A 14153-nucleotide genomic window follows, 5' to 3' on the forward strand; every position below is an offset into this window, starting at 1 on the left:
GTGAAGTGGTTGTTAAGGTGGTTTTATAGGGTTGCAGGACTGGAAGGCGTGAGCAAGCAGGCCATTTCGAAGGATTCCTCCCGGAAGGATTACCCAGCTCCCCTAGGATGCAGCCCCTCGGGACAACAAGCCACCTTAAAATTTCTCTCCTCCTTAGAAGGCCACAGGGATTTAAAGAGGTAAATTTCCTTGGAGGGAGGAGTTCAGATCAAGGTAATTTCAAACGTAAATATTTCTGTTTTTAACTAGATGAAGTTTTATAGTCTACAAGGAATTTTTTTCTATAATTTTTTAAATATTTTCTTAGTAAAAATGCCTGACCCAGACAAAATCATCACTTTTGGCAATTGTTGATTTCCTCATGGTTCCTGTTGCTGTTAGTCTTCGATTTTTATTTTGCAGTTAAGTCACCTGACCACAGTTGAAGTCTGACCTACAGGGTCGTACCTCACAAGGCCAGTGACAGGAACCGTAGTTGCAATTCTGTTCCTCTCTGTTTTACTGCCGGGATAAAAATCTGCCTAAGGTCACAGCTGCAGGAATGAAAATACTTCCGAAGATGAACCAGGGAAATGCTGAAACCTTTCTTTCCTTATAATATTAGAAAAAATCCACTAAGGACCAACCAGCCTTTCAGTTATTGTCCTGAGGGTTCTGTCGGCCCCAGGATACTTGACAAGCGCAAGGAAACCGCCTTTCCCTAAAGGAACGCATCAGAAAGGCTCTTTGCACCCTAAGGAGTGACTTCAAAGAAACAGCCGACCAATTACTCAGCCGCACCAGCCTCCCGGGTCTGAAGCACAAAATTAGACATCACGTTTCTGCTTTTGCAATTTAATTCTCATAAGATTAAAGAGGCGACTGCATAGCAAATTTAATAACCATGAAACTAGGATTTGGAGACTCAGGCCAAAAAGGGATGATTTGCTTAATAGGACTGAACAGCCAGCTGGTCTTCAGAATTGGGTTTGCTTTAGAAAACATTCACGCAGATTTAAGTCTAAAGCAGCAGTTCTCAACCTGTGGGTCGCGACCCCTTTGGAGGTCGAACGGACCCTTTCACAGGGGTCGCCTAAATACATCCTGCATATCAGATATTTACATTACGATTCATAACAGTAGCAAAATTACAGTTATGAAGTAGCAACGAAAATAATTTTATGGTTGGGGGTCACCACAACATGAGGAACTGTACTAAAGGGTCACGGCATTAGGAAGGTTGAGAACCACTGGCTAAAGCATTAAAGCTAGACCCACAGGGGTGGGACTAGCTAAGCTTTCAATCTCATAATACAACAGTTAAAGGGCCCTCTTCCAGGGGTTCTAAACTAGGCGTGACTGCTCCCCTCCACTGAGGATACTTGACAAGGTCTGGAGACCTTTTTGGTTGTCGCCTAGAGGGTAGAGGCCAGGAATGCTGCTAAAAGTCCTACAAGGCCCAGGACAGCTCCCCACCCCCAAAGCATAATCAGGCCCACAGTGTCCACAGTACCAAGGCTGAGAAGCTTTCCTTTCATGGTAATTTAAATATTATGTCTAAGGCAGGCTCTAGGCACACTGTTCACAGGAGAAAAAGTTTATCCCTTGCCTAGTCAAATGTTGAAACTTTATTTTCCCAAAGCTGGGAGGGTGGGGGCAGGAAATACAGTGCAGCGTTGATCATGGCTCTCAGTCCATCAATGATTAATGGAGCTCTGTTTGCCCAGAAGGGGTTGTTAGGGTAGAGGAAAGAACCTTGAAAATGACTTTACTATTCTAGACACCACTCAGGCTGTCTTTCAGGAAACCACAGAGGGAAAATAAGTTGACTCTGGGGATGTGCAGCTGGGGCTGTCTCTTATTCTCACTTGCTGTTGAGTTTTCCAGATGAGATGGGTGCATTCACTCCAGGAGAGTAGGAAGGAGTGGGAAGGCTGGCAGCCTATCCAGGCAAAGGCCCTTTAGCTGTATTTAGGACAAAAAAACAGGTGGTTGTGGGAGGTGACCCTGCTGGCAGGGCTGCAGGCGGGGTTCAACCCAGGGACCGGGCTGGGCCCGAGATGGGACTCTGGCTGCTCCAGCTTTTAGAATCCAGTCTAAGGTCTGCTTCACAGCAGGAATGACTCTTAGGAGGGCCCTTGTGGATCCTTTTATAATTAGTTGGAGTGGTTTGGGTTTTAGAGGAAATACATGCATGATCCTAACTTCCTGTTTTCTCCTGAAGACAATTACTATTGCGTTCCAGGGCAGGTGGCTCTAGTTTCCTTTCTCCACCAATTTGCTGATCAAGAGAGCCGCTAGGGAGGGACTACTCAGAAGCTAGGCGACATGAGTGGTCCATAGCCTTCAGTCTTCACAAATTAACTCAAAGCATTTGTAAACATTGGTGGAGGGTCAGGTCTCAGAACTGAGCAGACTCAGAAAGTTTGTTCTTTTCTGTGATGGTGGAGTCTCTGACCTCAGCCGTGGACGGATCACTTTGACCTGGTTTCAGGCGTGGCCTTGGGAGTCATGGAGGTCTCCTAATTGAGCCTGATGTGCTGGCACTTTTTCTTAACTTCCTGTTTGTGCCCACATTCCATGCCTGTTGTAAAAGCTTTGTGGCTCCCATTGGGAAATGAAATGAGCTTCAGGGACCATCTAGTGCTAGTCCAAGCCCTCTCATTTGTTCAGGGGGATAAGTCAGACTGAAAAAGGTCATGTGGGTTTGCCCAAGTTCACCTAGCTAGTCAGCAACTGAACTGGACATTCCTAATCTCAGTTGTGTCCACACCCTGGGAGGGGATGCTGGGGGACCGGCGGACTCCAGGGCGATGTCAGGCTTTGTTTGACCTGGTCTTGGGGCGCTGTTGACTTCCCGGGGGGGGGGGGGGGGGAAGGAAATGGCCTTGCCTGGGTCCTTTGGTCTCTGGTTTCAATGTGCTGATCTATGGTTCTATTTACCCTGCAATATCACTTTACATTTGTAATTTAAGGCCCTTACCTTTGCCTCCACATACTCATTTGCATATAAACTCCCAGAGGGAAAAGTACCTCTACATTCATAAGCAACTTAAGCTTTAGCCAATGTCCCCAGTCCTCACCCGCAAGGGTATGCTACCCGAGCAACAGTCCCGGGTCCTGGGGCACCGCAGGGCACGTGGCTTTGCTCGTGATTTGGGCAGAGCAGGGTCTCCTCTTCCACATCCGTGGGACAATCCCTATTACCTCTTGGGTATAAAGTTTTTTTGGGGGTATAAAGTTTTTCACTTGGGTCTGAGCAATCTTCTGGACCACAGGGGACTTCCTTTTTAAAGGAAATGAAGTCGTTTAAGTACACAAGCAGCTGTGGCGAGTGCGGACACCGCGTGCTGCTCTGTGGTTGGGGCCTGTGCTCCCTCACAGGCATCTCTGCCGGGTGCCCATGGGCCCTGGGCTGCGCAGGACAATGACCAGGCTTACTGGCTTCAAATCCTTTTGCATTGCATTTCCAGCGTGGCTGCTTCTGAAATTTGTGGGTAGAGCCAATTTATAGGCTGCATTTTCCAACTCGGGCTTTTATTAATTTTAGAGAAAGAGGGAGAAACATTAATTGGCTGCTCGCCCCCTACTAGGGGTGGAGCCTACAACCCAGGCATGTGCCCTGACCGGGAATTGAACCAGCACCCTCTCGGGCCTTGGGACAACCAACCGAGTCACTCTGGCCAGAGCTGGGCCTTCAGGGTGAGATGGCTAGTTATCCAGCCACTCCCCACCGTAGGTGGGCCAGATGTCCCAGCGGCTCCGATACCTGGGAAGAAAGGCCCATGAAAGGGATACCCGTAACCGTCCCTCTTTTTGGGAGGACAGAGCCCATAGCTGGCAAGAACAGGTCTGACTCCAGGCTGTCCTGGTGGCTTCCAAGCAGGTGTCATGGCCCCAGGCTCCCTCACGGTGCTTGATGAGCAACAGGAAGCAGTATCTGACCTGGGACACCACCTCCCTGCCTAACCCAGGAACATTCGCAGCTACCTCGCCTCAGCTTCCCCTTGTGACTCAGCTGTTCAAAGGGACTTTAAGTCTCCAGGGTCCTTAATAGCCTTTCAAACTGTGTGTGTGGAATGGGTGTGGCCAGGGAATGGAGCCTCACCTGTGGGCCACAGGACATGAAAACGATTAAAAAGCATGGCGCTGAATGAACACTTTATTGAAACCTGTATGTCAAGGTGACAGTAACTCAGTGTTTTGAAACAGTAACAAAAAAGGGTTATTTTAACCCGGACTCGGGTTTATGGAACAGGTACTGGAAGCCAGGGAGTTCCGTTCCTCCATCTCCCAGCATGAACACAGACCATGACAGCTTCCGCTGACTCGGGGACAGGAGCCTGCACTAATGGGAACATTTGCGGCATCTCCCTGGAAGCCAAGCCCAGCATAAGAGGTTCGTTTTGGTCCAAAGGATGTCATCCCAACACAAATCTAGAAGACTGCTGTCGAGTTCTAAGTTCCTTGCAGATAAGCAACAACAAGAACTGCGACAGCCTTCTAGGTAGGGACAGAGGTCCTGAGCAGGTGGCATAGGCTTTCATGGTAACACTGTCACCTCATTACGATGAGAATAAAAAGCTGGACGACTGTGCCGCTAACAGTGGCCAGTCCTGAGGATCATCCAGCTTAATGGAGAAACCCGGCAGCGGTTTTCGAAGTCTGTTCTGAGAACAGATTATTGCTGAGCAGTTTGTTCACATGATCTACATTCTAGCTGGGTGATTAGAAAATTACCCTAAGGCTGTACATCAGCCATTTCTGGTTAAAAAAAACACACACAACAAAACTTAGTGCACGTAAGTGTAACAACTGTAGAACTTCACCTGAAATCTGACAGGTGCTAATTGCTATAGAAATGACACCTCCCTGGAGCAGAGAACGGGAGACAATATTGCTTTGATTGCAGAGGCCAGGCAGCACCAACACTGTTAGCGCCAGAGCCAGGCCTTAAAGACACACATACAATCAGAAATTTTGTGTGGCCTTATTCCTGCTTCCCAGATATTTGCTACCAAAGTAGCTAGTGTTTGTTTTTTGGCTTAAGAAAACCTCCACGACCGATTTGGTGGATGTGTATTTAGAACTGCACCCGTCCTTGTGCCCTGTGGTGGGGCTGTGGGCCTTCTGTCCTCGACTCCATTCTCAGCCACTGGGTGTTGAGAGGGCCATGACAGACGGAGGCAGGCGTGCCAGGAGCTGCTGTGCCCGGAACTGACCTTCAAGCAGGACTAGGGCAGGTATGAAATGTCTTACAGAGCATGAAATGGGGAATTTACAGTCCCTTCCCTCCAGTGGGAAGCATGCGTGTGTGTAGCCTGGTGGTGCCCGTGTTCCGGGCCCACCACTGCCCGCAGCTCCTCATATAGGCTTGTATAACAAGGTGGTGACATACTTCTTCTTGTACCGGTGGGTCGCGCTAAGCACCATCACTCCGTCCTGAGAAAGGGTGGAAATGACAAATGATCAGGACTCACAGTTCATAGAGTGCATGAGCATCACCAGGGGGGCTTCATCGAAAGGTTCCTGGGCCGCCTGCAGGACTGGAGTGAGGGTCTGCATCAGGTCCTGGGAGCTCCCCTTAGCCAAGAACTCCAGGTAGTTTAGTTCTAGGGGGCGCAGGGCACACTTTGAGAACACAGCCCTAATAGCAACAAACACATCATTACCTTGATAGACAGCGCATAAAGGTGGTTCAGCATGACGTGGTTGGGCTCAGGAAGCAAAGCCGGATCACACTGTGAGGAACAGAAGCAGACGTGAGGTGAGCATTTACGATCTGGGAATCGGAAAGACTCCCCACTTTATATCATAGCCCTGGGGAGCCAAGGAAAGGGAGCAGCTGCTCAGGGCCCGTCTTTCTAAGGCAGCGAAAGGGCTGTCCAAGGCGCCAGGTGAGGCGAGGGGGTCAAGCTTCATTCTCCAACCAAGGGGAGCCCCCATGTGCTGCTGGGCTCCCTGGGGTCTCTGCTCAGCTTTGCCTTGGCCTCTATAAAATGTGGCCCATGGCCCTGTCCTCTTGTTGGAGGGGCAGAAGACAGAGCTGTCCAATGAGTGCACTTTTAGCGAAAGCAGGAGGATACAATAGAAACCCGACACTCCCGGGCAGTGGGCGCCTGGAGAATGACAGGGGTCACTGGGGGAGGAGGGGCACTCTTGCTCCACAAAGCTCTCAGGACTGGCACTAATGCTGCCACACCCTCCAATTTTTTGAGAAACCAGAAATCTGGATTTCTTTTTCCAATGTACCCCTCTCCAATTTTATAAATGCTCATTCCAATGAGGAAGGTGTAGGGCAAATGTCGGCTCAGCTGTCAGGTGAGTGTGTGCTTAGGCATTCTCTGCCCCGAGTGGTGGGTCCCTGGGTAAAAGTGTAGCCAGTGTAGGGCACGCCTGCACACGTGTCCTTCAGCTCCTGTCCGTACGCAGCTCCTATAAGGTGCGCTTTCCACCTTATAAACGGGTGCCTTGGAGATGGTGGCTTGAATAAAGCTGGAGAACATCGAGCCTCTCCAAGAATCCGAGCAGAAAACTGGGCGATTCGGGCTCAACCAACTGGACAATAAGCCACGAGGGAGTGACGGTGTGTTCTCCAGGGCCCAGGAGGACCCGCACTTCCTTCTGTGACAGCGACCTCAGAGGGAATGTGTTGCCCAGACACCCAGATGCTGATCTAAGAGCAGTTTCTGAAAGCACTGGGGGCTAAAGGAGGAATCCCATCATGCAGCTGACTGGGAAGCGCTGGTTTATGTATTTTTGTCATAAAATTTGAAAGGAGTAAAGTGCAAGGAAAAGCCCCGAAAGGCTTGTTGGATGGGAAGGCAGCACCCACACTGGAGAAGGTCTTGCCAGTAGCCCGTTCCCACGGCAGAGGTGGACAGAGGGGGCGGCTGAACATGACCGTGGAGGACGGTCCAGGCAGACGCCTGTGCACTCACAGAGATGCCCGTGTCCTTGTTCAGAATGACCTGGAGCAGATGTGGGGGGAGAATGGGTGGTGCTTTAAACCGTTCCTCTGGTTTTGAGACGTAGGGCTCCTGGTGGTAGGGTCCTGGCGGGGAACTGGACAGCTCTGTTGGGAGATGGTGACAGGACACTTACTTTGAAAATGAGGAGGTAGGAGCAGTCTCACTTAACGCACGGCACTGTTCCCTCAATACAGACGTATATTCTCTTGCAGAATATACAGGCCCCAGGGGTGAAGAGCAGAGGCAATGAGAAAACCTTTCCGGAATTCTATGACTGGATAAAATTCAGTCGTGAACTTAGATCCTTTGCAGGAGTCAGCACTGTGGCAGAGGTGGTGAGTCTGGTCAGACTATCACGGAAGCTGTCCGCCGTGACCTAACAGGAGGGACATGCTCCTTGCTATGGGCTGCACCGGCCAATACCGCAAAGAAGCTCCAGGCACCAAGTGAGGCTTAAGTGGCTTAGCCTGAGTTGGGAGCACCGCCAGCCAGAATAAAACAGAAGATAAAGCAGCCTGTTTATAAAGGTTATATGAGGTACCGGCACAATGCAAATCAAAACAAAATTGGAAAACCGATCTCCAAAGGCACTTGACTCTACCACTTTCAGGTTCCTTTCAAACTCGTGCTTGAGTGTCTCGATTATATAGACATTAAGAAGCTTCTAGAAGCACAGTATTTCACAAAGTTAGAAGCAGCTCACTCAGCTGGGAGGACTGAACTGTTACTCAGGACATTTGGGATGGGGCTGGTTGCCTGACCCTTGGGCCGTCTGGAATAAACAGGGTCCGGCTCTGCCAACGTCCTTGCCACACTTTCTAGGGAAAGGCTCCCTTCCCATGACCTGAACAGCTCACAGCAGAAAACAAGAAAAGCAGTAAGTGCAGAAAATCAAGCCATTGGGAGCCAATACAGATGTTAAGAGAGCCTGAGAAGTCTACAGAGAGCCTGCAGTGGGTTATCTGCAGCGGGGGAAGGGGGGGGGGGGGTGTCAGTTTCTGTCCCAGGTGATCTAGGCTGGGAAACGTGACTAAAAGCCTCAGTGCATGGCCCAAAATTACACTTATCAGTAAGTAGGGGATATTTGGGCATTTCCTCCATCCCCCAATTTCCACCTCTCTGGAAAAGAAATAAATGTTTTCTCTAAAAGACTTGGTAGCTAGCCAGAGAGAATTCGATGTCCGGATTTCTGATTCCTACGCACCACCACCTGGCCTGTTGGCCAGGCAAGCCCACCATGATCATTTACCACCGTGGCTTCCAGCCGACAAGAACAAGGCCCCGGTGGCAGAACCTCCAGGTCGAACCAGGAGGCAATGAGGAATCCTATAAACTGAACTGAAGCCATTTTCTTCCATGGTCTCCCAGGGGGTTCAGGAATTGTTTAAAGGCTGCAGTGCAGCTGCTGTTGACACTGTAGGTGACAACACACCCTTCCCGCTGAACTGCACTTACGTTTCCAGGTAGTTCCTTCCTGTGGGTTTGGATGGAAAGCAATTTACTGAAAGGGCTATGACTGCATGACTCGTGAAAGACGGGAACGTTTCCCGAGACTGTCCTTAGCAGGCTGTGCTGTGCAGCCTGTTTCCTGTGGTGAGCCTCCTTGCCCAACAAGGTGCTAATGTGCCACACGGTGATGGCCAAGGTCACGGAGGTGCCTGTTTACCGCGTGTCAGGCTGAAACTCTCCAGGCACCGAGTGGGTTGTGAGCAGCGGGGGCTGACAGGCTTCCCTGGCGCTGGCTCATCACTGACCCACGGCCAGGCTCCCAGGCCTTTTGATTGTTTCAATTCTCTGATCTGTGGCCAACAGACCTACTGAATCCTGGAGATCTGCCCCCAAAATGACTGACTGCTTCCTCGGGGCTGATTTCAGCCGCCTGACCCCAAAGAGTTAGGAATTCATTATGTGGCTCTTTAGGGAGCTGCAAACATCCACCCGATTGGGCAGCTTGACTCAAGAGAGAGAGGAGAGGGAAACAGAGGATTTCTATGCTGTCCAGCCCCCACCTACACACACGTGGTATAAAAGAACTGTGTTCATACCAGACACATCGGAGCACTTTTGGGAATCCACCATTAAAGCATCAAACACTTCAAAGTCAGTTTTCTTCACTTGAATGATGTTGTTAACTGTGCCAAGCTGGCTGGTTACTACTGGCTGGGAAGAGACAGACAGGCAGAAATCATAATGGGAAAGATCTCTGGGGTTATTCTTAGAGGATTTAGAATTCTTGGCTGGAAGGGCTCAGCTCTTGTCTAGCCAACCTGCTCCTCTTGGTCAAGTATGCCAAAAGTCTGACAATTAGCACTTATCTAGCTCAGCCACACACAGGGACTTTTACCGGCAGGACAGAGGGACCTGGCAAGAGTCTAGAAGGGAAGGTGACTCATTTGGATTGTGCGGCAGTCAGAGGACGGAGGGCGGGGGGAGAGTACCTCAGAAGGGTCGTGTGTCCACTGACCATCCACATAGAACTTGTACTGATGCTCTCCTTCCGGCAGGTCCAGGATGGCTACAAAGTTGTTATGGCTACGAGGAAAAGGAAGCAGAGGTTTTCAGCTGGGTGGGCTGCCTTCTGAGCTTACTTACAAAGCCAGCCATAGAACAAAACCAAACCTTCCCATGTAAAACCAAGACTTCAGCTGCAGGAGTATAAACATTTTTAACCAATTCAAGCAATTCAATACATAGATCTTAATCTAGAAATGGTCAAGGAAGCAGGGAGTTTTTTATTAAAAACTCACTTTGCTCAAAAGGTCGCCTCAACGTGCACACAAAACACCTGGCAGCCTAGATGCCAAGGAGGACGGCAACAGCCTGCAGCCAAGCTTTACCCTGTCCGTTTGCCAGGGGCAGGGAAGGGGAGCAATTTAATAAGAGGCAAAAGTTCTCTGAAGAAGCATAACTGTTAAAAAGGTCCCAGAAAACCTGTTTTGTTCCCGACTTGAAGCAACTTGTCACTGTGCCCAGCAGCTCCCTCCTACACCACTATCACCCCGGAAAGGTAGGTGGCTCCCTGACAATAGCAAGGCCTGGCCACGCAGGGCCGTTTCTCCCCCGGCTTCATCAGGAGTACCCCCGGGGAAGATGCTTTCACTGACACTGAGACAAAAGTCCATGCTAGCGTTCCTGATGAGTTTACTGTGGTCTTAACGATGCTACATAACATGTACCTTTCAAACAAAAGGAACGCACAGAGAATCCAAGTTAGAAGGAACCTCAGAGATCATCCGATCCAACAGTCCCTTCTTACAGCCAGGAACGCTGACGCTCAGGCATTAATGACAGGTTAGCCCAGCCAATGTGGTCTCAAGTCGGGTCTCGAAATTCCCAGCCTGGTGCTTTCTCTACAGCACTAGGAATCGATTTCTCTTTCCGAGAATCCTGCCTGAGCAAACGCACAGCTGAATATGTGAAGTGGAAGCAATGCTCGTTAAGTACGTGTGCTCTAAACCTAGACATGTGGGTGTGAGAATGGAACCTATGAATTACTAAGATTATTCTTCCACTCAGCATTCGTATTATAAAAACATCCCTTCTCTTCCCCAGCAGAGATCCTTCAGGACCAGAGCACCCCGGAGCTGAGACAGTACGTGAACCCTCCCCGGCAATTACCTTCGTGTGAGCGGAAGTTTACTCCAGTTGTTGAAGGACCCAGATAAGTACACTTCCTTGCCGCCCCCCGTCCAGCGGAAGACAGTGGGCCGAGCCTGGGCAGGAGCTTTGTCGTTCACTTCCAGGTCGTGCTGCCAGGCCAGGAATTCCTCCTTCTCGGGAGCCTGGAAACACAGCAGCGCACTCAGGGACAGGAAGTCATTAGAGAGCTCCCTACACAGACAGTTACCCTAATATCGACAACTCATTCCAGAGGCAGCTGTTACTACCAAGGTTCATGTTCAGGCTCATTAACTGGCTAGTACGTCAGTTCCCCACTGGCAAATGGACACAGTAAAAATAACACTAAGGTTGTTGTGAAGACTGAGTGAGAAAGTCCATGTAAAATGCTCTGCGTAGTGTCTGACATATGGTAAGTGCTTAAAAATTATTAGCTACTATTATTGCTGTGATTAAAGAGAACTACATTAAATTCTAGGAGAAATGACAAAACTCTCTTGGAAGAAGGTGCAATGAATTCAAGACTAGCTTAATAAAGGTCATTTTCCTCCCTTAATTAAGCAAGATTTGAAGTACATGAACATTTATTAGGAACAATTCCGGAGGTGTCAACGTGAAAACTGGCAAATCCAGATTCCGAGGAAGGGAAAAATGACATTCACCGAGTGCCATCAGACCGGGGAGAAAAAGGTAAGACGAAGACCAGCCCTCCCCACGGTCGACAGGAACTGCCGGTGTGGGAGACGTGTAACTGGAGGCTCCCGAGGAAGAAGCACGTCTGGCTCGGGGGAGATGTGTGGTTGGGATCTGTTACATGTTTCCTAGCCAGCAGCCAAGACTAAACGAGCAGGCGCTGCAGGCTGGGGAGACCGTTAGGGGTGCTGCACGGCGTCTTCCCTTCACACACTGGCTGCGCACGTCCTCAAAGCCGCCTGCATTCTTTGAGCTTCACAAGATTTCAGATAAAGAATATCAGACTGAAAACGATTTCCCTGAGGATGTGATAACTGACCCCAGCCAAAATGGTACATTTGCGCATAGTTAAAAGAATCCATAACTTCTTTTTTGTGTTTTTTTTTTTTTTTGTGGACACTATTTTAAATCATTCTGCACAGATCATGTGTATGCTAAACATTTCTTTCAGAAGTTTTGGAATAGCAACAGAACAAAAACTTCTCTCTTTTTTTGTTGTTAATCGTTACCCAAGGATATTTTCCCATTGATTTTTTTTTTTAGAGAGTAGAAGGGAGGGGAGAGACAGAGAGAGAGAAACATTGATGTGAGAGTCATATTGATTGGTTGCCTTCTGCACGCCTGACTGGGGCCAGGGATCGAGCCTACAACCGTGGTACGTGCCCTTGACTGGAATCGAACCCGGGACCCTTCAGTCTGTGGGCCGACGCTCTATCCACTGAACAAAACAGGCTAGGGCAGAACAAATACTTCTTGAAGAAAGTAGTTTCATTCTTATGCTGTCTTAAATAGCCATCCTTGGGCCAAAATTATTACTGAGGGAAGGGCCGTCAGGTCGTTGGAAAACCAGGACTCCAAAGTTCATGTTGCACGTAGCTTCCCAGGAATGCAACAGATTCAGAAAGCAGGTTCAAACTGCAGGACGGAAAGCCAAGTCAAAGCAGAGTCTTTATAGCGAAGATCCAAGTGAGAATATAAGATAACATGATCACCCCGCCCAACAGCTGAGAAAAAATGGGAGCAAAGTTGGAATGAGTGGCGGGCGATTAGCCTAATGGACGATGCTTAACAGACAAGTGGATGCTAACAGAATACACTGGGCCCCATGGGGATGGGTGGGCCGGGCACCTTCACCGCACCGAGACCTGCGTTGTCGCCTTGTCCTTAAGAAATGAGCTGTTCTCTAGGATACTCTGCACGCAGCTCAGCTGCCGGCATCTCCGTGTCCTGCGGCTGGAAGCAGGCCCTGGGCGGGTAGCGGGAGCCTGAATCGCCTTAGACTTTCTGATAAATGAAAGCAGGCGGCAGCAGGGCGCCCGCATTTGGTCTGCCTTGGTCTGTTGTCACGTTTCACACCAGGGCCGAGCAGGTGAGCGGCAGCGGGCCGCCCCCTGCGCCTGGCACCCCACGGCCCCCCCACACCCCCGGCCTCCAGAGCCGTTTCCCTTCCGTGCGCGCTCCGGGCGAGCGGGGACCCAAGGTGCTGGCGGGGCCGGTCCAGACCCTCCGCCGCCATCGCTGACCCACTCGGCCCGCGCGCTCTGCCTTATCTCCCGGACCCACAGCGACCTGCAAACCCACGGTCACAGGGGCCAGGCTTCCTGCGGGGAGGGAGGCTTCTCAGTGAAGTAATCAGGATCCCCGAGAGAAGGAGGCGGGCTGTGACTGCCGGCTCCCGGTCTCAATTCAGAATTTACACTCCGGCCCGGAGCCTCTCTCCTCAGCGATGTGAGCGCACGCGTTCCTCCCCCTCAGGGTGACTTTCTCCGTCGGAAACTAGACACCGGCGGCCGGGCTGCTCGGGGGGCTCCTCGGGGCCGCGGCCGCCCCGCTTCCGAGGGGGAGTTTCGGGGGCGGGGGCTGGATCTCAATGGGCAAGGGAACCGGTCCCCACCTCCCCTCACCTTGATCTCCTCCGAGTGGAAGAGGTCGGCGTCCTCGGGGCTGTCCATCAGGATCTTGGGCCTGTCCCCATCCTTGGCGCCCCCCGAGCTGTCCCTCCGGGGCGTTTTATGGCCGCCCTGTCGCTCCAGCGCGGCGCGCTCGCTGCTCGTGTTGCCCATGGCGGGAGTCTGCGGGGACACCGGGCAGGGCTAGGCCTCACCCCGGGGAAGGGGCAGGGGACTCCCGCAGTCGGGGGCGCGGGGGTGTCACAGGGCCCAAGGAGAGGGTCGGAGCGCCGAGGACCGCACCTCTCGGGCTAAGGTTCCGGGCGGGAATCCGGTTTGAGCCGGGTCAGCAAACCTGGCGAGGTTTCACGGCCGCGCCTTCCCAGCTCCGGCAGCGACGGCGCGAACCCAGGGAGCGCAAAGATAACCAGACACACTGCCCCCGCCTCTTAGCAACTTCCGCTTCCGGTTCTTCCGCCAGCCGGCGGGGCCCGTGGGGTGGGCGCGGCTGGGGCCCGGAAGGCGCGAGGCTCACCCTTACTTCCGCTTCCGGTCGGGATCACCGCGGTCGCCGGCTCCCTGAGGCGGTCTCTGCGGGCCTCAGCGCGCGCAGTCGCAGTCGCAGTCGACGGTTCCGGCCGGCCCGGCCCCGGGCGAGGCTGCTGACGGACGGCAGAGGGCGCAGCCGCGCGCGACTTTCTGGCCCGCGCTCCCTGCGCGGGGGTGAGTGACTCCATTAGAGATTTGGGGTATTTTTGCTCACTTCCGGGTGATTCCACACTCTCCAGCCGAAGGGCTCGTGTGAAAGGGAAAGTCTAAATAAGAGGCCCCTTAGAGCCCGTGGTGCGCTGGCTCTCACGCCTTTGAGCGCCTGAGCGTCACCGTGAGGGCCGAGCGGTGAAAATGCAGGTTCCCCGGCCCGAGTCCTCGGGAATGGCGATTCCTCGAAGCTCTGGAGGGGGGTGTGCGTTTCAATAAGTGCCCAGGCGGTGCTCGTGCGGGT

The 14153-nt window shown here is 51.7% G+C and overlaps 1 protein-coding gene across 2 annotated transcripts; it reads right to left on the reverse strand.

The window, feature by feature from the left end:
• Nucleotides 1–4123: 4123 nt before the first annotated feature.
• Nucleotides 4124–13604, reverse strand: PRKAB1 (protein kinase AMP-activated non-catalytic subunit beta 1). 2 transcript variants are annotated; one of them, XM_081113531.1, is made up of 8 exons: nt 13454–13604; nt 13166–13333; nt 10569–10732; nt 9389–9482; nt 8996–9110; nt 6921–7054; nt 5652–5720; nt 4124–5421 (listed from the first exon to the last, which is right to left on the reverse strand). In XM_081113531.1, the coding sequence occupies exons 2-8, from the start codon at nt 13322–13324 to the stop codon at nt 5344–5346; spliced, it is 813 nt and encodes a 270-aa protein (XP_080969657.1). In that variant the 5' UTR covers nt 13325–13333; nt 13454–13604; the 3' UTR covers nt 4124–5343. The 2 variants fall into 2 exon arrangements, with proteins under 2 accessions (XP_080969657.1, XP_080969658.1); XM_081113532.1 differs by having other exon boundaries at nt 13506–13593.
• Nucleotides 13605–14153: the final 549 nt, after the last annotated feature.

Source organism: Myotis nattereri (genome assembly GCF_964212035.1).
Source record: "Myotis nattereri genome assembly, chromosome: 19".
Taxonomy (NCBI): Eukaryota; Metazoa; Chordata; class Mammalia; order Chiroptera; family Vespertilionidae; genus Myotis; species Myotis nattereri.

Coding starts and splice junctions, on each gene's coding strand:
- PRKAB1 (XM_081113531.1), bottom strand. CDS start 13,324: ATGGGCAACACGAGCAGCGAGCGCGCCGCGCTGGAGCGACAGGGCGGC. Junction 9,111..9,388: donor GGACACACGACCCTTCTGAG/GTACTCTCCCCC, acceptor GTCTCTTCCCAG/CCAGTAGTAACCAGCCAGCT. Junction 5,721..6,920: donor ACAAGGACACGGGCATCTCT/GTGAGTGCACAG, acceptor TGTTCCTCACAG/TGTGATCCGGCTTTGCTTCC.